This window comes from Haliotis cracherodii, unplaced genomic scaffold (genome assembly GCF_022045235.1).
Source record: "Haliotis cracherodii isolate W230 unplaced genomic scaffold, xgHalCrac1.p SCAF_11, whole genome shotgun sequence".
In the NCBI taxonomy this organism is placed as follows: Eukaryota; Metazoa; Mollusca; class Gastropoda; order Lepetellida; family Haliotidae; genus Haliotis; species Haliotis cracherodii.
The window spans coordinates 44,571,789-44,594,101 of record NW_027266266.1 but is presented as its reverse complement, the minus strand read 5'-3'; the positions used below and the strand labels follow the sequence as shown (position 1 = coordinate 44,594,101).

Sequence of the window (22,313 nt, the reverse complement as noted above, 5' to 3'; positions counted from 1 at the left end):
GAAACCGCTAGATTTTATGTGCGCTTCAGTGCACTCATGACTGATATGGTCAATATGATTTTATTCAGGCTGTTATTGTAATAGTTTTGTTTTAATGTGTCTCATAGCCTTGTTGGCTTGGCATCATATCTAATTTATTGTATTTTAAAATAATCATGAAAATGTAACACATGATGTGTGACACACAAATAATATATTTTTCCTCTTCTTCTTCTCCTCTGTGTAATTTCCGACAGCAAAATCGCCGTAATCCATCGTTGTTTGTTTGGTGTTCGCCATGTTGGTGGTCAAACGAGAACGAAGTACATTAAATGTGATTATAAACCTCTGATTCATTTTAATTAACCAATCAGATTCAAGTATTTACTCAAGTTATGGTAAAATGTTCAGTAATTCCTTCGTTTGGTCTTGTAGCACTTTCAATATAGAGCTTGTCAGTTCAGCTCGTGTATCCTCCCAAATGGTCAATGGGCTGTGTGTCATCTGGCCTTGTCTTTGATTTTCTGCATGTGTACTGTCCATTTGGTTTACACAATTGTTCAAATTTGATGTTTGAAAGTTTCCCATGCCTTCATGATCAGTTTTGCGCTTACTTATACGTTAATGGTTTAGCATGTTTTATGGGACGCATTTGCGAGAGCTTTCATCCCTAGCGTGTTTACCAAGCGGGAATTTCAAATATATATTGTTTGTTTGTTCGTTGTTTTACGCCATGCTCAGCAATAGTCCGGCTATATGACGCAGTCTGTAACTATTCGAGTCCGGACCAGACGTTCCAGTGATTTACATCATGGGCATCGATTTAGTCAAATGGGATGATGACAGACATTGTAAACCTATAGAAAGTGTGTTCTGTGTTGTGATTGGCTAATTTGGGTCACATGACCAAATGTCAAAGGGTGAAAATATGATTTGAATTCCCTGAAGCAAGCGACCGAATCACTGTGTAGGAATACATAATTAATCAGCCTTTTTTGCATACTAATAAACAATGGACGCAAATTGAAATACAAAATTAACATTCATAACAAATATTTTGATTTTCTCTATTCATGGGAATTATTGGGATTTTAAATTTTTAATTAAAAAAATTATAATGAAATAATTACCAAAATCAAATTCACCATAGTGACTAACGGCCACCTGGCGAATCCTCAGATATCACTGTTCTGTATATCAAAGGGCATACAAAATTTCCAAGACAAAGCCAATTCTTCAAGAAATGTGTGCATATAATTTAACGAAAAATAATTCGATTTTGGTTAAGTTATATCGTCAGTTTCAGTTATAAAATATAATGAAACGGCTATTCATGGACACTATTTATACGAACTTACAATATTGACTATTACACTCCCTAGAAATACATACAAGATGAAATGTAAATGTACATGTACCTGTCACATGTACACTTGTTTAAATTAAAGAAATATCGACACCTCAACTTCATATGTGAACATTGTTCAAACAAACAGGAGATTATCAAACGTTCATATATGTTGTGGCCTATATCTACGGGTGATATCATATTGAACAAAGTGAAATTAATTGTGTGAAAAAAATGTACAAAAGATATGCAAGATCTACATCATGAAACAGTAAAAAGCAGTTAACAATGATCGTGTGTACTTTCATTCAAGGACCTTCACCTCAGAAAAATGACCAAATATGTACAACAAATATGTTGAAGTTTGACATCACTACCGGTGACCGAATTTTGCAAAATGGCGTGTTGACTGTCAACAGTGCGCGGGATTTTACGAGGGGACTTTCGTTGATTCAGGGTTCGTATATACATAAATGTGACATGTAAGTAATCAGAAACATTCTGACAATCTGTGTACTGTTTTTTGTTGTTGTATTTTTCATTGAAACCAACGAAAATAGTAAGAAATTCTGATAAATACTGTTGTCGTTGTGCGTGATTTTGCGTCAGTTATGGCGTCACACAGGACGGGAACTTCGACAAGTTCTGTTGAAAATATCAAATTATTGCAATGTATATATGTTTTATTCCCTAATTCTTCCTACGATTCTCTTCCCGTGTATATTCTGAAAATGAAGATCTAGAGCCAATGTACTCAACGAATAGACGAATGGCTTTGTTTAAATTTCCAACAAGTGCAGTTTTTTCAGCGTTCGTTTTCACACCTCATTTATTTTGCTTCATTACATCCAGACAATTTGTACTGGTGACAAAGACCATTTGGCATTTGATTCTAAAATGTATGAGGAATTCAAGGATGTAGGTATTGCAGCTAAAATATACGTGATGGTATTTGCGTCTCATTACCGATGTACGTTAATTACCAAAATCACAATCACCATAGCAACAACAGAACGTTCGATGTTGACGCCTCACAACCGAGTAAGTACGAGGTGTTAAAGAGTGCGCATGTTTTTTTCTAAATAAAACAATAGGTTTACAATATCGATAAACACTATGTGTGTGTCTATTTCCGGGATTGTATCGAGTATTTGCATCTTGGAAATATTCATTCGAGCCCCTCAAGCTAACGCTTTCGGGTCTCGAGATGAATTTCCAAGATGCAAACACTCGATAAAATCCCGGAAATAGACACACACATAGTATTTATCTTCTAATTGATCAAGTAAGCGAGCCTGACCAATTTATCCTGTTCTTGAATGAATTGTTTATTGTTAGGTGATTTTTACTGGTCCCCAAAATTTCAAACTGACATGTCCACCATGTACACCATGAAGAATCTTACTCTGACATATATTGGATGTTATCTTCACATTCAAACCACAACATGGGTAGAATATCATGGATATGCTTAATATCTTGTTTCAGTGTTAGTGATGGGCGGGAGGATCTCTGACCAGATTAGATGTGAGTAACCTGGAAGATTCCCCTTCCTTGACTTCAGGAGCATGTAATCCCCACCCGAACCGTCCCTTCTGCTCGCTCGGGATGTCGGATCTGTTAGATCAGACCTGACCTCGGGTGGTCAGATGCATTCATGGGGTTCTATTTCAAACATTGATTATGGAAAATAGAGTGATCCTGGAGACAACCCAGACCCAGTCTTCAGCCGGGAACCAAGGCAGTGGACTGAGTGTATGTGTTGCCACATGCCCCAACCACAGGCATCATCTTTGTCTCCCGGTGTGCCATTATAATACCGTCCTCACTGACCTCCTACTCACTTAGAACAGAATTGGACATTCTGATGGCCTACAACTGTGTTTCCTGCTGGAGCCACCAACAAACTGTTAGTTATTAAAGCTGCTGATAAAACAGTGTGCACCACTGTTACATATGTTGCTTTTGATAGACCCATGTGGGGCTTGATGTATGTTGGCATTCCCTCCATGGCGATTCCTCATGGAGGAGAACTGATAGCTGGCAACTTTATCACAGGATCAACACGGAATACAGTCTGTCGAAATGGCCACATTGGTGACGTGTCAGAACAGGAGAGATCACTCCTGGCATCTTTAAGTCTTGAATTGATTGTGCCTCCAACCGTGCGTGTCTAGTTACTTCTGTAGTTAACCTGTACCCTGTAAATTGATTGTCTGTACAAAGATTATTTGTTGTAGTGTGTAGTTTAGTGAATATAATACACCTGATATTGTGTCCATGTAGCGGTCAACCGTGGTTCAGTCGTTAGTTAGCACACTTTTATGATAACTAGTAACTTCTCGTTCTGTTCTTACACTTCAGACAGTTGTGTAATATGTATGTGTGCAAGTAGTCTGCATGTATTGGCTGACTTTTTTCTGTGCATGCAATTATTAAGCGCTCAGTGCGTTCAGCTATTGTCTGAATGTATACGTACATAACTTCTTAAACAAGTTAGTGGACCCATGAAGATCCAGGCTAGAATAGGTCTTCATCAACCCATGCTTGCCGTAAAAGGCGACTATGCTTGTCGTTAAAGGCGACTAACGGGATCGGGGGGTCAGGCTCACTGACATGATTGATGCATGTCATCGATGCCATTTGCGTGGATCGAAGCTCATGATATCATTCCCTGGATTGTCTGGTTCAGACTCGATTATTTACAGACCGCCGTCATATAGCTGGAATATTGCTGAATGCTGCGTTAAACAACAAACAAACCAATTCCTCAAAGACAAAGTATGAAACTTACCTTGTGCATACTCAAATCAAGCCTGAGAAAAATGTTGGTAGAACCTTATATCAAATGAAGGTGTACAGTGTCTGAGATATTGTGTCATTTACGATTAAAAGCAATGTATATATTATTTCAGAGAATATAGTATTACATTATGTAATACAGAGCTGGTTCATTTCAAGTGACAAATCTCATCTTAATTTCCCTGTGCGTACACAGCAGTTCTTAGTATGTGCCCAGTCGTCCGATACGACTGCAGGTACTTCTTCATCTCTTCTCCAAACTTAATATATCCCAATATCCTAACGCATCCAAATATAATACCAATTGACCAAAGGGTGATTCAAGGTCGTTTGCAAGGTATACGCTCTCACTACTCCTATATTCTTGGAAATTTGAGAAAGTCAGAAAACTTGAATAATTATGAAATAGCAGTAGGTTCACGCACTCTGTCAAATGTACTGATAAATTATTTAATATCGTAGAGTTATAATAGATTTATTTTCCTTCTTTTCACAAAATTGTACATGTGCAGGACAATTGTCAAATGTTAGATAAATGGCATCAATGATATGAACTTGTGATCATTTTCGATCTTCAGATAAGCGTACATGGTACGTATTTACTGGAAGGTGCATTTTCACTCAAAGTGAACGAAAGTTTCAGACAATGTTTCTGTCTTCTGTACTCTGTCGGGGTTAAAAGCACCATTTACCATTGTTCTCAGAATCTAGTACCTCATGTAGACTACTGCTCTCGGAATAGCCACAAAGCATGGTTCCTAATGTAGGCGCTGACACTAACGTGATTTATCACAATAGGACTACTTGGTACCACTTCCATGAACGTCTGGTGTCCGACAGTCTGCCCCTTGCCTATCGAGATGACGTCTTTCTTCCAACTAAGCCAAAATGGTCTATACTCATTGCAGGAAAGTATAAATGATTCGTTACAAGTCGCCCTGTGTGCACACGTCCTGCAACGACGAATAAAGGATCTAGAGTTTCCGTATCCTCCGACAACGATCTCATAGGCATCAGTGTCGGTTTTGTTAGGATGAGTGTGTAGAGCAATGTTGGCGTCATGACAGGTCTTTACTAGAAAGACCAAGGTAGAAGTACCACCGGTTACCTTCCTAAAACTACTCGCTGGTATCTGTTGGAAGGTGTAGGTTTTGACAACTGGACTGTAGACTTTCACGTAGTCGCCTGGAAAAGGAACACAATAGATAACAGCTGATAAAGTATACGTTGTTCATATTGCTCATGCGTTGTCTCGCTTGCGTTGACGTTTTTAAGAACGTCTATACGTTTTTGACGTCTATTTAGGAAAAAGGAATTTTTCTACTTTAAGATTAACCTTGTCCAATGAACTGTCCTGTTCCCCTTATCAGGCCTACCCCCACGATCTCCTTTTTAAGAATCACAGTCGTCCCTGTTACCATGTTGCATTGACTGGTCTCATGTCTAACTTAAGCGTAGACAGACGTTGGCACAATTCTCGAAGGCTGCGATTGTATAACATATGATTCATTGGTCCTTGGTTTAGAATAACAACATATAGACGACTACATGCCATTCCATTGTGACGATTCCATTCTCGTCAAAATTAACATCAGCAGTTGAATAGTATGTAGACTTACATTCATAATTAGTGACAAGAGTATACGGTACAGATGTACCACATTATTATGCAGCCGCCAGTTAACTGAAAACGCTAATCATTCTGCGCGAAATAAGCAGTGTAAACAGTTTACATGTGGCAAGGAGAGAGATTGTGTTCCCGTTCCTGTTTGAGATAATGCACAAATTAGTCCAGCGGAATTGTGGAAAAAAAACCTGTTTTGGCGTCATTATGAAGCTTTTTGATTGATTCATCATCTCTGAACTATCCTGAACCAGAATCAGCCGGGTGCCAGACTGGCATCTTTGGGGAATATTGTTTAGAGGCGAAAAACAAGATCGCCACCGCCGATTTTCGATTAATTCTGTTTGAGATAATATCTTCACTTCTAATGCACTTACAAACACAATTATGGTGTCTAATATTATGTTTTCATGGCCAAGGAAACCGATAATGATATAATTAAAAGTGTACAAATAACATGGGTGTCATATTTTCTATATATATGGTCGAAATCGTATTTCATCGTTACACTGGTGATTGTTCAATTCTGTCTTTTTTTCCTGGTGATTGTGGCAGCAGCAGTTATGGCTTCTTCCGAAGAGATTACAGGTTGCTTTGTTAAAACGTTGTGCCGCGATTTGGTGGAATGCACTTCCTAATGAAGTTCGTCGGAGCCGTGGGAACTGCTTTGAGTAACACAGGATTTACTGAAATCATGCAAATTTGGTGGTGTCCCAAACATGCTCACATGTAAGAAATTTCAGCAAAACAGAGCTTTTGAGGCCAATCATTGTTACAACCGATGATTAGAAACTCTTGCAGTTTACCCTCGATGATAAGGCATGCCAGAGCAAAACTTTGGATTGATAACTTGATCAAGCCAATCCTCCTGATGGTGGTGTTTCTAAGAGCTCAATCTATGGGCAGTTGCAGAGAGTATTCCCTATTTCTTTGCGTCCAGTCATTGGAACTATGTCAGGTACGGTCTGTACTATCTTCGATCAATGGAGCATGTACCAGACGAAGAAGAATCAAGCTCAAAGAATTCATGCACTGCCATTATAAACAAACAACATGCAGTGTCTATATTTTTCGATCTAGAAACAGTATATGACACTACATGGAAGTATGGCATTTTAAAAGATTTACATGATTTTGGTTTGCGAGGCCGTTTGCCTCAATTTATATCCAAGTTTTGAACTGACAGGCAATTTCGAGTCCGCGTGGGTTCAACCCTGTCTGATCATTATAGTCAGGATCAGGGTGTCACACAAGGAAGTATTTTGTCTGTCACTTTGTTTAGCATTAAAATCAACAGTTTAGCAAAGGTTGTAAACGATTCAATTGATGGATCGTTCTTAGTGGATGACTTTAATGTTTCTTACCGTGGTAAGAACATGCATACGATTGAGAGGCAAATGCAATTGTGTTCAAATAAAATCCAAAAATGGTGTCTAAAAAATGGCTTTAAATTTTCCAATTCTAAAACTAACTGTATTCATTTTTGCATAAGATATAAACCTCATCACAAAGAATAATAATTTTAAATAACACCCCCATTAAAGTGGTAAAAGAAGCGAAATGTTTGGGTATAATTTTCGATCATCATTTAACCTTTTTACCACATATCAAATACTTAAGGAATAAATGTCTGAAAGCCCTAGATTTGTTAAAAGTTGTCTCTAATTCCAAATGGTGAGAGGATCAGAAAACCCTCCTCCAACTATACAGAGCTCTTATACGCTCTAAACTTGTTTACAGCTCCATCATCTATGGTGGGGCTTGTAAGAGCAATTTAAAACTATTAGACACCATTCATCACCATGGCCTGAGGCTTTGTCTTGGATTGGAGCCTTCCGAACTTCACCTATTCACAGTTTGTATGTGGAGGCTGATGAGCGATCCCTTAAACACCGACGCACTAAATTATCTTTACGGTATATCTCTAAATTACGTTCTACTGAATCCAATCCAGCATATGACTGTGTTTTTAATCCTCTGTACAAAAATCCCTACAATAAAAAGACATCTCTTATTCCACCACTTGGAATAAGAATACAATCTGATGTTTCTGCTGCCCCAATCAATCATGAAACCATAGCCCCCACTCGACTGTTCACTTCTCCACCATGGCAGTTAGTGAAGCCCGCAGGTATACCTAACATTAAGTAAACTAAAGAAATCCGACACAAATCTATTAATTTATCGACAGCAATATAATGAATTACGAAGCACGTATGATACTCATAAATCTATATTTACAGATGGATCCAAGGATGGTGACGCTGTTGCCAGCGCCACCCTCAATGGATCCAGAACTATCTCAACCAGATTTCCAGATAATTGTTCTATTTTCACAGAAGAAGAAAATGCTATTGTAACGGCTCTAAAATACATCCACAGCCAAACTCAAGATAAACAGTTCATTATTTTTTCAGACTCTCTTTCTTGCATTCAAGCTATTAACTTTTAATGGAAATTGTTTCATTGTTGAATTGTTTAATGAATTTGCTACTGGCCAATACGACACCGTTTTCTGTTGGTTACCAAGCCATGTTGGAATCACTGGTAATACAATGGCCGATCCTGCTGCAAAAGCAGAACTCAACAAATCTGTGACAACACTTTTGATCCCATATTCGTGATCTGATGCAAAAGAAGTAGGACACCCAAGTAGGTATCAATAAATTACATGAAATAAAACCAACTATTGGTTACGCCTACTTGGGATGTCAGTCCTGATTTGAAGAGGTCATTAAACAACGATGTCGTATTGGACACAGCATGTATACTCATGAATATCTCTTGAAAGGTGAGGATCCTCAATTTTGTATCCCTTGTGATGAGAGAATCACAGACAAGCATGTCCTACCTGACTGTATTGATTTTGCCATCACAAGGGATAAATATTTCAAATTGTCTTCTATCAAGGATCTTTTTAGTAGTATCACTTCTAGTTTAATCATTGTTTTTTTTTAGGAAATAGAGTTGTTTGGAAAATTTTGATTTTGTCTTGTAAAATATAAATGTTTTATGATTGGTAGATCAAATTAACAACTGAGATTGTTAGTGACTGTATCCTCGAGGGGTATGGTGATCTCCCTTCAGTGGCTGACGATTTCTAGCCAATTTTTATATTGTGTTGTTCACTGATAATTATGACTTTTATATATTCTCAACTAGTTTTCAATCGAATATGTGATATTCTAGTTATTGTACTGTCCTTCGTTGACAGGTTTTAATAAGTCTAAATCTACGTATTATTAATGTACTTCTCGTCACGATATGGCTGAAATACTGCCGATGTGACGTTAAATCGTAACTCACTCACTCACTCACTCCAGTCCAACAGTAGTTATTCGACAATTAATGAATCACAACATCAAAATATCAACAAAATCCTGACATCTTCTATGTCCACTCCACAAGCGCGTTTGTCAAATCCTCCCAGAATCCCAGATGCACCAGTTTCGCTAAAGCTCGGAACTTAAAACATTAATTTCACTCGTGACATATTTTCCGTAATCACTCGTAGCTCGTGGGTTATTCTATAACTGTCTACCAATTCAGTTGTTGAAGTACTCGGTACTCGGTCATGTCAGCCAAAGACACATATATAAAACACACATGCCAAACATGCAGTAGTGGAGGACCAAAATAGACCTCATGTTCGAGGAAAAAAACTATTGCAGTAATATCTGACACCTTGGTTTTGACAAAACATAGACAATCCTTTATAACGACTGAAATTTTCATTGAATCCAATCTTTTGTTTACGGGCCTGGAGAAACAAGATGCTGTATGACAAACATTGAAAATGTATTGGTCCATTGCCATATATTTCTTCAATGTTATCTCATGATAGGAAATGTTTGTGATCAATGTGAAGCATTGCTTACGATAATTAGATTCAGCATGATAGCAAGCAACAATGTCCACACTAAAACACACGAAATCTTGATAAATATTAACTTGTAGGCAAAATTGACAGCCATATTGAAGTTTTCACCATTCATATTCCTATGCTTGCATCATTATTTGATTTTGATACAATGATAACTGCATCAGTATTGTCTAGTTATACTCATTACGTGTATGTGTTTTGTGGGTGGTCTAGTCGTCTGAGGCGTCGCGATTCGCTGTGCAGAGTTCCGTCCCTTGGACACGCCAGAAACCTGCGCTTGTGTGTTTCACCGAAGTGGTACACGTCTCAGGCCTGCATCACTTTGGGTTTTCCTCCCACATTAAGCTGACACGCTGTGATATAACTGTAATAATGTTATAAGCGGTGTTAATCTCACCTCACTCACTCACTCATCTCATCAGAAAAAAGTTTGGAACTCAGTCTTGACAAGTATCTCATAGATAAGCAAGCAAATTTCATTCACGTGATGTCAGTTGTTTTTGTGAAAAATGTTTTCCCCATTTTATCCCACATCTTCCCCATTTTGTAACAACAATTCTAATAGCTTCATTGGCAGAATCATCCTTAATATTCATAATGTCAGCTTCAAACCTGGAGGTATTTAGAAATATTAAAGAAAATGATATTAAAAGTTGCTGAATAAGCTATGAATCATGTCATAGGGACCACTTCCGTGGTCTAATTGGTAGAGTGTCTTCCCGGAGATCGGAAGGTCGGTGGTTCGACATTCCAAAAGGACATTTAAAGATGGTACTTTTTGTTACCTGGACGGGATCACGACATTAAGGGGACAAAACAGAGACTGGTCGACCCCGTATAAGTTTACAGTGTTGGGTGTCTGCTTGTACTATTGAAGGCTTATGCTGGTTTTATGACCACTGTAAGTATTAAAGCTCAGCTCTTCAGGATGAATTAACCTTGTGATTTTAGTGATTGATCATTTTAATTGAATATTACGGGTTCCAAAGTATCGTAGCATGCAAATGTACTGTTTTACCTTAACTCCTTAGATAAAATGTTTTGGACCCTAAATACATGTCAAGTTCATCTTTAGGGGTAAGAAAACCAATATTGGATTCATTAAAGCTCTTGTAAAAGTTACCTGGGTCATGTTTCTTTATACCAGCACTATCATAATAATATTCATTTTGGGAATTTAGATAGGGTCCAGTGTCTTGATTGTTTTATGTTGACTTTTAATTACATAGTTATCCAAACGTGTTTACTGGTTAAACACTTTAGAAATAATGTTGTAACAATTTGTAGCATTTTGGAGTTCGTAAAGCACATGTTCAAGAGAAATGTCTGTTGCCTTTTCATGTCACTCACCGTGGGAGAAATCACAATAAATACGATTATATACTAGTAAAGGTAACTGTGTTTATTTAAGAATTGGCCTTCACTTTGTGTAAGTTCATTGGAGTATGAGGGGCGCTCGGGTTGCCTAGTGGTTCAAGCGTCCTCTCGCCACGCCGAAGACCCGGGTTCGATTCCCGACATGGGTAAAATGTGTAAAGCCCATTTCTGGTGTCCCCCGCCGTGATATTGCTGGAATATTGCTGAAAGCGGCGTAAAACCAAACTCACTCACTGATTGGAGTATAAACCTTCATAGCCTGAGGGCCAAACATTGTATGAACGTCGTCGCAAGCTCCGACGTTGCGACGACGTTCATACAATGTTTGGCCCTCACTCTATGAAGGTTCATACTCCAATGAACTCACACAAAGTGAAAGTCAAATCGTTTAATTTTTTTATCACAATTTCTTACCTCAAAGTATGTAGGCCAAGATCTAAACACAATTTTAGTACGTGTGACTTCATGTTTACACTGACAGCCATACAACAACCAGCTATATCGCGGAGTAAAATAGTTCCTCAAAAAGAGAGGTGACATGGGCGTATGGATGCACAACTTGCTCTTCAAAAACATCTTACGCAAGTGTTCAAATCATATCCTAATAAGATGAGAAAGGTCTGTAAAGAACTACCTCAGTAAGTCAGTCACAATGACAGAGCGTCGTGATACATTTACATCAAGTACAAGACTTCAATATGGCCGACACGCTAAACGTGACGGGAGTGATTTCCGAAGTTGTTAATGAACTGGTGGCGGTTACATGTGTTAGTCTTCATTGATCAACTGGCCGATCATTGAAAGGTTAATAAAGATGCGTCAAACAGACACTAAGGTAAATTCATAGATTGCTGGAGACGGCCAATGTCAGCCTAGGCACGGACTGAGTCGATACTACGATAGTTTAGATGTGCATTTCTTCGTTTGTTCATTAGGATGGGCCGCAGCGAGGATATTCGTGAACAATCATGTAGTCACGCAGACATTTCGCAATATATACTGAAACGCTGTGACCAAGACTGAAGGTTCTAAATGATCGGAAAGAACGCTTATGTATGTTTTCATGCTGGGGAATTCCAAGGGGTTTCCCCGGGAATGTGAGAGCGGAAGGTCCGGGGTTCGATCCCCGGCCGCCTCATACCAAAAGACGTTAAAAGATGGTACTTGTTGTTACCCTGTCTGGCACTCGGCATTAAGGGGCCATAACAAGGAATGGTCGGCTCGGAATCAGTATATTGTGTCTGAGTGGGGTATTCATGTTAAATTGCGGCATGGTATCTCAGTGGGCTAGCGCTATAAATAGGCATCAGTCCGGACTAGTACAAGCAGACACACACACGTGCATGCACGTCGCTATATAAGTGCAATAATCTTGGACGCGACGTTAAACCCAATTTCACCTCACCTCACCTCACCTCACCTCACCTCACCTCACCCCGGGAATGTGGAAGTAATCCCTCATTGTTTGCCTCAATTCAAAAACACGATCTCGTGAAACCCGTATGAACGTCAAATTGTATCGTTCATACAATTATGAACGTCAATTTCGAGGTCATGTGACCGACCTGTCGTCCAATAGAAAATCCGTATGTCGTGTAAACTTGAAATTAAAAAAATATATAAAGCTCAATAAAACTATATTTATCTGAAAATAAATAATGCATCTTTCAATACATATTCATGATGACATCTCATCGAATACATGATCCTGATTCACAATTGGCACGTCCATGTTATGCAGGGCGCATTTCGATGTTTGCGTGTTTGTTGAGAGCATGATACTCATACACGTGGCTTGCGAATGTGAACAGCATACAATGATTGTGCAGCTGTCAGGTGCTCATGAAAACAATTCAGATGGACAAAAAAAATTTTTTTACGCAAGTAGCCCAAAGCGAAATTGAAATCGAAACACAATGCCATCTCTTTTGAGACGTTATCTACAGGAGGTCAACACTACGGAATTAATACCAAACTACCCATACGGCCAATTATGCTTCCACGTCAGTGTCAGGCTGGCACAGCTTGGTAGAGACAGCATCTAAGGTTCACAGATGACTCCAGGTTTCATTTGGACAGCTCAGATGGTTAACGTTGTGCAATGGTTTACAGGCGTCCAGAACGTTTTAACGACGCCTGCATAACTCGAAGTCGTTAGTGTTGGGGTCGAAGTGAAATGGTATTGGGTGGCATCCCATTTCATGGGAGAACATTCTCAATTGCAATTGGAATGGCATACGTTACCGGGACGACATCGTACGAGATTATGTTCTACCCTTTGTGCAAACAAAGAGACGTAACGTCACGTTGAGGCAGGATAATGCCCACCCCCCAGGTTGCACGTGATGTAACAGACTTTTTGAAGCAGCTATTAATGTTGTACTGCCCTAGCCGGCTGTTTCGTCAGACCTCTCCCCAAAGACCATGTGTGGGAAGGGACGGAGCGACGCCCACGACAGGACCAAAACCATTCGGTAACTCTAGCTCAGTTTGGTAATCTATGGTTTGCAATTAGAGAAACATCCCCCAGGCTGTTTTCAATCAACCAGTGTCTTCAATGCGCCGCCGCTTCTTCGCATGTATCAACGCAATTGAATTGTTACACACCTCTCTTTCAGGACGTCTGTCTCCTGTTACCAGATATGGGTTTTGTTACGGTTTTGGTTATAAGATATGTTATGATTATATATTGTTAAAACAAATATTATGTTATTATGTTCAATAACATATCCTTTTACATCACTTAATTGGAGCGCAGCTACTTTTGTCCGTTAGTATATATCCGGAATGTAATCAGGAGGCTGGGGCAGCTGCACTAGCTAAGATCAGACACCAGTGAAGTGGAACCCGATATGTTCCTGAGAATCATGTCAGAGTGAAAGACAGGACGGAAGCAAGATCACTCCATGGTGTATCTCTGACACAATAACTTTAAGGGCTACTTTATTGCTGGATGACTTTCTCTTGACCCAGATCAGCTTGATGACAGCTGGACCAGCTGTGAGTACATGTACATCAGTGAATCAATATTGTTTTATGTAATAACGCCGTAAAATGTAAACTCCAGGGAAGAGAAATAACATTGGGTAACATGTATTACTGCTGTGATGTGTAATAAACATTAAGAAAAATAATAATAACTGCACTGCGGTGAATTGTAATGACCCCTGATAAATGTAAATGAAAATTATTACAATTTATATATAGTAATCCTTATCTATTCAATGACTGAAACTGTTCTCTATTATTTTCCAAATAGCTTAGCAAGTGCAGATTGCGTTTGGAACATCTGCCTCAGAACATACATAGACACCAACTGTGGAGAAGAACATAAACATATAGACAGCCTGTCAATACATAATATGATGTTAAAGATTGTTAAAACTATGACGGGTGTTCGGCACTGAAATAAGATCAGTTACATTCATACACGCAAATAATTTTCCGATTTGATTAGTCATAATGATATTTCCAGTATGATTAGATCGGAGCTTGGAGTGATATATTTATAACATGAACAAACCTTTGCAAGACTTTTGTTACATGATATATTTGTTATATGAATTATTTATTATTTAAGCTAACTTTACCCGTGTTGTACACGTGGTATCCTATAGCAGCGATGTGTGAACGAAAGTAAGTCAAGTATTTACCAGAGCAGTGAATCGAGGGTGTCGACCAACTGCCGTTCTTCATGCAAGTGTTGTTGACACTGAGGACGTCTCGAGGCACATCCAGGTAGTCGCTATGGCAGGTACAAGACCGGGTTCCTCCTATCAGCTTTGATCCGTAAGTGCAGGTTGCGTTTGGAACATCTGCTTCAGAACATGCATAGACACCAACTGTGGAGAAGAACATAAACATATCTGACAGCCTATCAATGCATAATATAATATAATGTAAAAACTATGACGGGTGTACGGTACTGAATTATGATCAATTATAAGAAGGACCATGCCCGTGCACGCGGGTTTCAGTTTGTTATACGTCTTAGACCACGTTTCGGGTTCGAGACACACATCGAAATTTCACGCCTTGCTATAACTAAAATACTGCCAAGCGTCATAAATTAATAATTCGTGTGTGTGTGTGTGTTTGTGTGTTTGTGTGTGGTCACGTTTCATATCTCAGAAGGGCCAATACGTATTAAACAAACATTATGTTATCAAGCGTAACTGCCTCAGAGAAGAATCTCGATGAATGTATTCATGAACAGATATTCATTTCTGTTATATTGTTAATATCCCTTGTTGGTGTAGTTCCTGTAATCACTGAAAGGGCAGTAGAACAATCTTTTCAACATGAATAAGTCGTAAAATATGATACTGCGGTGAATTGTAATAAACAATGCGGCAACTTGTAACAAGTAGAGATTGCTGCAGTACATCAATTGTTTCCGGCCATATAATGTCATATGTCGAGGAAGGAAGTGTAAGCAATGAGAGGAGAGGGTTAGTGTAAAGTTCAAATTGGTTGTTGCTAATGCAGGTATATTTAGAGAGCACAATAAAAGAAACAGTGTCTTTAAATGGTCAGCGCAAGGAAAACATAACTGTGTCTGTCAGGCAAAACTTGGTATATACAAGTCATATATAGATAATACAACAAATGTCATTGTTAAACATGCTCTGCAAGCAAATATCAATCTTTCTGGACAAAATGCTGCCTGGGTTAAATAAACAAACTTTTGAAATAATAAACTCAAATAATGTAATTAATCAACTGTAAATAAACTTCAGTCTAAATGTTAATATGTTCAAGCATTCATTTAAGGGATTCCCATTACTCCAACAGCAAGTTAAGAACATACAGGTTGGTCAAGTCATAAATATTGAGAATTATCTACTTATTGCAAACGCGTAGGTCATATCTCTTACAACTTCTGTCAAAAGGATAAATTCTTAATAATTTTTACCAATAGGTATCCAGAAACAATGTCCAAGATCTGTTATCATATCTACAATTATAAACAAATTCCTTGTACGTATAACAATACCATAGTTTTGCTCAATTCTCATATCATTTCCATATAATTTTTATACACGTGTTTTTTTTAAATACAATTGTTATAATGTACCTCCTTTGTATGTTCAATGTACCTGCGTATTTTGCACTTATTGTGCAAATATTTTGTAGTTTGTGATAGTGTTATGTTGCCTGTGTTTCTTCATGGAATGTTACGCAATACATATCTCATCTAAAACATCTTTGTTCTATGAAAATGTATTATTGTTGAGTGCGGGGTCAGGCCTAAGGTGCTGCAGTTTGTAATGCAGAGTTGTGTCCCTTGGGCACGTCAGAATCATATGACAGTGTGTTCGAATTCCGGTTCGCCCCGAATATATGATCAGCACTATACCCATGCTGGGGGCTTTCACCTGCATCACTTCGGGCTTTACACCCACATCAAGCTGACACGCCGCGATATAAGTGGAATACTACTCAAAGCGACGTTAAACCTAACTCACTCACTCACTCATTACTCTTGTATACGGTTCCGTTTGGTTAACTGGGTTTCTTTTTTTGCTTCCGGTTTAGATTTGAAGTATGTTTTGAAGAATGTCAGTATGTTCAACCCAAACCTTGTGAATACACCATGCAACCGTATTTTTAAGGAAAATAATTGCAAACTACAGACCAATCTGTTGATTGTCTATGTATTCAGTGGTAAAGAACATATAATCTCTGCCGGAAGTTTTATAAAACCCGTCAAAACAATAGTAAGTAAGGTAGTATGTTTTTACGCCGCTTTCAGCAATATTCCAGCAATATCACAGCGGGGGACACCAGAAATGGGCATCACACATTGTACCCATGTCAGGAATCGAACCCGGGTCTTCGGCGTGACGAGCTAACGCTTGAACCACTAGGCTACCCGACCGCCCACCTCAAAACAATAACTATGTAGAACCGTAAACCCCCGCATGAAACGGTATGAATCATACATTACATACAGTGAACTACTTGAAACAATACTGTGCTCAACTGTGCACAGTAAGCACCATACATGTGATTATGAAGACAATTAATTGCTAATTTCCCATGTCAAACCCGTTGTTTTACATGTGTTTTTCATTGAACAACTTCATACTTTATAGAAGCCTGGTATTTAATCATGTTGAACAATAAGTTGCAATAGCAGTGTGAATGGAGAAAGATTGAGTGCGCGTTATATGTTTGACCGGAATTCCTCCCTAAACCTTTCCTGCTCGCTGTCTGAATAACATACGATACATTGCAAAGATGGTGCGCTATAGGGCTATTCGGGTAAGGGAGATAATCACTCACTCTCAGTAATACAACTTGAATAAGATACGATGTGTGTGTGTGATAAAGCTCCATTATACGCCTATAGCTAAAGGAGATGATCTCTAAATGCGCAATAGTTTATTCTTACAAAATATAGACTGATTAACTTTATCGAAAGGAGATATATTTCCCTTCAACAATTTTAGCCCTTTTAAAAAACAAAATAAACAAATTGCATAAATTATCTACATTATGAAACATTTCATTTTAAAAACTATATTTAAAAAAATATTTTTTAGAGAAACCAAAACGGAGTTCTCCTTCAATCAAACAAACTAACCCTTATACTTCCCCGCCTTCAGGGCAGGGCAAAAGTTATTTTTCTTCAATGATTCAATGCTTGAAAAGGCTTTCAAAACTATTTCCAAATAGCTAAGTCGGACATTTTTGATTTACTGTATGTTTCCTTGTACGCTAGCAAATAAATACCATTTTATTACAATTTATGTCAGCTTAGTTTAAGTTATTACAATTTGCCGCATTTGTAATTACAATTCACCGCAGTGCAGTCATTACACAGTTGTTACTACTATTCACTGCATTATTACAATTTAGCTTCCCAGCAACCTCTGCTTACCCTCCGTACACATTGCCGCTTTTGTCACACGATGCACACTACATCGCCTCCCAGGGGGACAGGTGAGATCTGCACATGGGCCCATCAGTTCCTTTAGACAAAATATACACGTTACAGAAAACTATGGGTTTAGCAATATTTCAAGATCAAAACCGTTCCCGTTCACACACACACACACACACACACACACACACACACACACACACACACACACACACACACACACACACACACACACACACACACACACACACACTTGCTTATTATAGATAATCAAAGTAATGCACTTAATTAGAAAATTTCAACACTCATTCCGTTGGTTGTCAGGAGAAAATAAAGGGAAACAACATGCCTCGCCCCTTAATGATAAGAAGGTATGCTATAACAATTCATTACTGTTTTAGTTATGTAGTTTTATTCGCATAGAACACACGTCGCATGCTGTCCCTATGGGGGCGGAAAGGGGATTTAATTTTATTGCGAGAAAGTGATAAAACGAACACACGAGACGAGAAAGTGATGTACTACATTGCTTTCTCGTCCCATGCTATAGCTTTTTAACCCCATGCTGTGGCTTTCTCGTCTCGTGTTATCACTTACTCGTCTCGTGTTAACCGTTTCTTGTCTCATGATAACGGTTTCTTGTCTCATGTTAACGGTTTCTTGTCTCGTGTTAACAGTTTCTTGTCTTGTGTTAACGGTTTCTTGTCTCGTGTTGATGGTATCTTGTCTCGTGTTAACGGTTTCTTGTCTCGTGTTATCATTTTATCATCTCGTGTTATCGCTTTCTCGTGGCCGTCCCTGAAGTCGCATAATATCATATTCCACACTTCACATATATAACGTAACAAATGTTATATTTGCGATAACACTTTTTTCAGTGAAGCTCAGATTCTACACACACACACACACACACACACACATGCTTGTTATAGATAATCAAAGTAATGCACTTAATTAGAAAATTTCAACACTCATTCCGTTGGTTGTCAGGAGAAAATAAAGGGAAACAACATGCCTCGCCCCTTAATGATAAGAAGGTATGCTATAACAATTCATTACTGTTTTAGTTATGTAGTTTTATTCGCATAGAACACGTGTCGCATGCTGTCCCTATGGGAGCGGAAAGGGGATTTAATTTTATTGCGAGAAAGTGATAAAGCGAACACATGAGACGAGAAAGTGATGTACTACATTGCTTTCTCGTCCCATGCTATAGCTTTTTTAACCCCATGCTGTGGCTTTCTCGTCTCGTGTTATCACTTACTCATCTCGTGTTAACCGTTTCTTGTCTCATGATAACGGTTTCTTGTCTCGTGTTAACGGTTTCTTGTCTCGTGTTAACAGTTTCTTGTCTCGTGTTTACGGTTTCTTGTCTCGTGTTAATGGTTTCTTGTCTTGAGTTAACGGTTTCTTGTCTCATGTTTACGGTTTCTTGTCTTGTGTTAATGGTTTCTTGTCTCATGTTAACGGTTTTTTGTCTAGTGTTAACAGTTTCTTGTCGCGTGTTAACCGTTTCTTGTCTCATGATAACGGTTTCTTGTCTCATGTTAACGGTTTCTTGTCTAGTGTTAACAGTTTCTTGTCTCGTTTTAACGGTTTCTTGTCTCATGTTAATGGTTTCTTGTCTAGTGTTAATGGTTTCTTGTCTCATGCTAACGGTTTCATGTCTCGTCTTAACAGTTTTTTGTCTCGTGTTAATGGGTTTTTGTCTTGTGTTAACGGTTTCTTGTCTCATGCTAATGGTTTCTTGTCTCGTGTTAACGGTTTCTTGTCTCAGGTTAATGGTTTCTTGTCTCATGTTAACAGTTTCTTGTCTCGTCTTAACAGTTTCTTGTCTCGTGTTAATGGTTTTTTGTCTTGTGTTAACGGTTTCTTGTCTCATGCTAATGGTTTCTTGTCTCGTGTTAACGGTTTCTTGTCTCAGGTTAATGGTTATATTTGCGATAACACTTTTTCAGTAAAGCTCAGATTCTAGTACTTATTTATGTTGTGTCCGGAATTAGAACCCACACTGCCAGAGAAGCATCTAATAGCCAGCACACAAAGTCAGCGACCTAACCCACTCAGCCACTGAGGCGTGTGTCTTAAGCGACCCATGCTTGCCGTAAAAGGTGACTATGCTAGTCGTAAAAGGCGACTAACGGGATCGGGATGGTCAGGCTCGCTGACTTGGTTGATGCATGTCATCGATCCCAAATGCATGGATCGATGCTCATGATAATCACTAAATTGCCTGCTCCATACTCGATTATTTACAGACCGCCGTCATATAGCTGGAATATTGCTGAGAACGGCGTTAAACAACAAACCAGCCAACCAACCAACCTTTACATAATAATCACAATTTAATATATCGGCAATGTTTCAGTCAATAAGCGACTTGAGATGCGGGAGAGAAAAGAGCATGACGTCAATGTAATACATTATTCACTTGACATAGTACAAAGCGACCTGTTCACTGAAGTTTTCAAAACAATCGATATAAGTGCGATGCGTATATCTGAAACCAATTGCAGTGAGTGAATCCTAACAAAATATTAGCTCTCATATCTTTTAAGTAAGATGCTATCTATACATGTTCCAAAATTGAAGAATATTTGTTTTCACTTGAGACAAACATGCACATTCAAATATAGGTTCAGCTATCTGGATTGTGTAGTTTCTTAAATATTTTACAATACTATTGCTACACATTTTTGACAAAAACAGATTATAACCCCATTGCGTTGACATGTATCATTTCACTGCTTCAGATTCCTTGGGATAGTCGTGTCTAAGAACAAGGTTTGTCACGATTGTCAAGAAAGGCACAACACTTTGATCTTAAGGCGGTGAGTAAATGTGATTCATATTACGGTACTAGACGTCAACCAATTCGGAGAATACGTCAAAATTTAACAGACGAACGGACGACGGATAGCGCCTTCGTTCCTGATGAGCAAATGTAAGGGAAGCTGTTCAATGTTCGTAGTTATGATACAACTGACAGCATAGGCAAAGGTGATTCCGCATAGTCAATTGTTCAATCAAGTGTATGTTCTTTTCTCCGGTCATCTGGAATTTGGTTTATTTAATTCCAATTACAAAAGTCATCTGATATATATGTACGCCACTTTGAACACTGTTCAAACTACATATTGATAGGACACATCAAGAATATGCTTCTAACATTGTACCAACATGTATGAGGGAAATCAGAAAAGTTTTCGGTCTGACAAGCTATTAACCACCAGGCTACCCGGAGGCCCATTATTATATACTGAAAAGAGAACTACATGAATCAATAAAGTTTAAAGATGAAAGTATAAACATGTACCTTTGGCCACTGAGAAATATCACTATGTTTCCACTCCGGTTTTTCCACAAGGTCCATTGGTGCTGAATTACTGTCTTTCTTGTGCAGATGGCACAAATAAAGGGTAGGTTCGAATCCGAAGGACGAACAATTGGAATGAGACAGACATTCCACTGCACAGTCACGTTCGACAAAAACCCTTTCTTCAATGACGCCATACAGGTTGTTTTCCAAATAATGGTCATCGGTTGTGAGGCCTGCTTCATTGATGCAAAGTAAACGAATTGCTGGGATAAAAGTTACTGTCACGAGTAGCATCATAGGTGCCATACTGCAAGCGCAGAGAAACTGAATGCAGCAGATCTCTGTGATGAGTGCTGTTACAGATTCAACTTCGCCTATTCACTATTGATTTTTCAGTGCCTGTCGCTGACGATTAACTATTTATATTCATTGCAGCTAACACATACTGCAGGAAACATATATATTGAAGACCTATCACATCAACACCCGTTGTATATAGCAACCCATCTGTGGGTTCATTTATGATGAAGAGACACATAAGAAATTATCGATACGAGTCTGCCAGCATACATCGGGATGAACAGAAATATTTCCATTTATGTCTACCAATATTTCCATTCTGAAAGTCCTTTGCATCAAAGTTAGGATATTAGTGAAAATATATCATCAATTTAATAGCCTTAAATGCACTCCACCTTTTAGATTTTCCAGCGAAAATCTTTGGATTTGGCTGTTGTCTACAGCAATGCCATGTGCTTGTAATGACATAAAAGACGTTGGCAGTCTATCTTACCAACGAAATGCAATCGGCAATATATTGGATCTGTTGAGACTGCAACCCAATCTGCAAAGACGTCGACGCAGCCATGGTAACAAGAAAAGGCGAAGGCAAAATGATACCATTCATTTGGAAGATTGATTGCCTCTCCTTCAGGAACCATTGGGACAGTAAAAAGTAAGAACAAGACTCTGTCATTAAAATACAAGCGGCAAAACCCTTTCCATATTCTTAAGAAAGTAGAGTAGATTGTACAATTAATTGTTGGAATAAACCCATTCTGTCCAAGCCAGCTGCTATCCAAAGTGTGGCTG

At 38.6% G+C, this 22,313-nt stretch overlaps 2 protein-coding genes across 2 annotated transcripts; both read right to left on the bottom strand.

Moving 5' to 3' along the window:
- Positions 1 to 4,853: 4,853 nt before the first annotated feature.
- On the bottom strand, positions 4,854 to 21,527 carry LOC139455846 (uncharacterized). The gene is made up of 4 exons (XM_071237392.1): positions 21,219 to 21,527; positions 17,900 to 17,990; positions 14,667 to 14,855; positions 4,854 to 5,314 (listed from the first exon to the last, which is right to left on the bottom strand). The coding sequence occupies exons 1-4, from the start codon at positions 21,525 to 21,527 to the stop codon at positions 4,854 to 4,856; spliced, it is 1,050 nt and encodes a 349-aa protein (XP_071093493.1).
- LOC139455982 (polysialic acid O-acetyltransferase-like) lies at positions 18,980 to 20,624 on the bottom strand. Its single transcript, XM_071237504.1, has 3 exons — positions 20,620 to 20,624; positions 19,497 to 19,851; positions 18,980 to 19,012 (listed from the first exon to the last, which is right to left on the bottom strand). Exons 1-3 carry the CDS (start codon positions 20,622 to 20,624, stop codon positions 18,980 to 18,982), a joined length of 393 nt encoding a protein of 130 aa, XP_071093605.1.
- Positions 21,528 to 22,313: the final 786 nt, after the last annotated feature.

What these genes read in the sequence shown, in the direction of transcription:
- LOC139455982 (XM_071237504.1), bottom strand. An exon ending in TTAACATGAGACAAGAAACC is followed by an intron (nt 19,013 to 19,496) that starts GTTAAAACGAGA and finishes CCGCTCCCATAG; the next exon opens with GGACAGCATGCGACACGTGT.
- LOC139455846 (XM_071237392.1), bottom strand. Translation starts at nt 21,527, where the DNA reads ATGGCACCTATGATGCTACTCGTGACAGTAACTTTTATCCCAGCAATT. An exon ending in AGCGGCAATGTGTACGGAGG is followed by an intron (nt 14,856 to 17,899) that starts GTAAGCAGAGGT and finishes TCTTCTCCACAG; the next exon opens with TTGGTGTCTATGCATGTTCT. An exon ending in ACCCTCGATTCACTGCTCTG is followed by an intron (nt 5,315 to 14,666) that starts GTAAATACTTGA and finishes TTCCTTTTCCAG; the next exon opens with GCGACTACGTGAAAGTCTAC.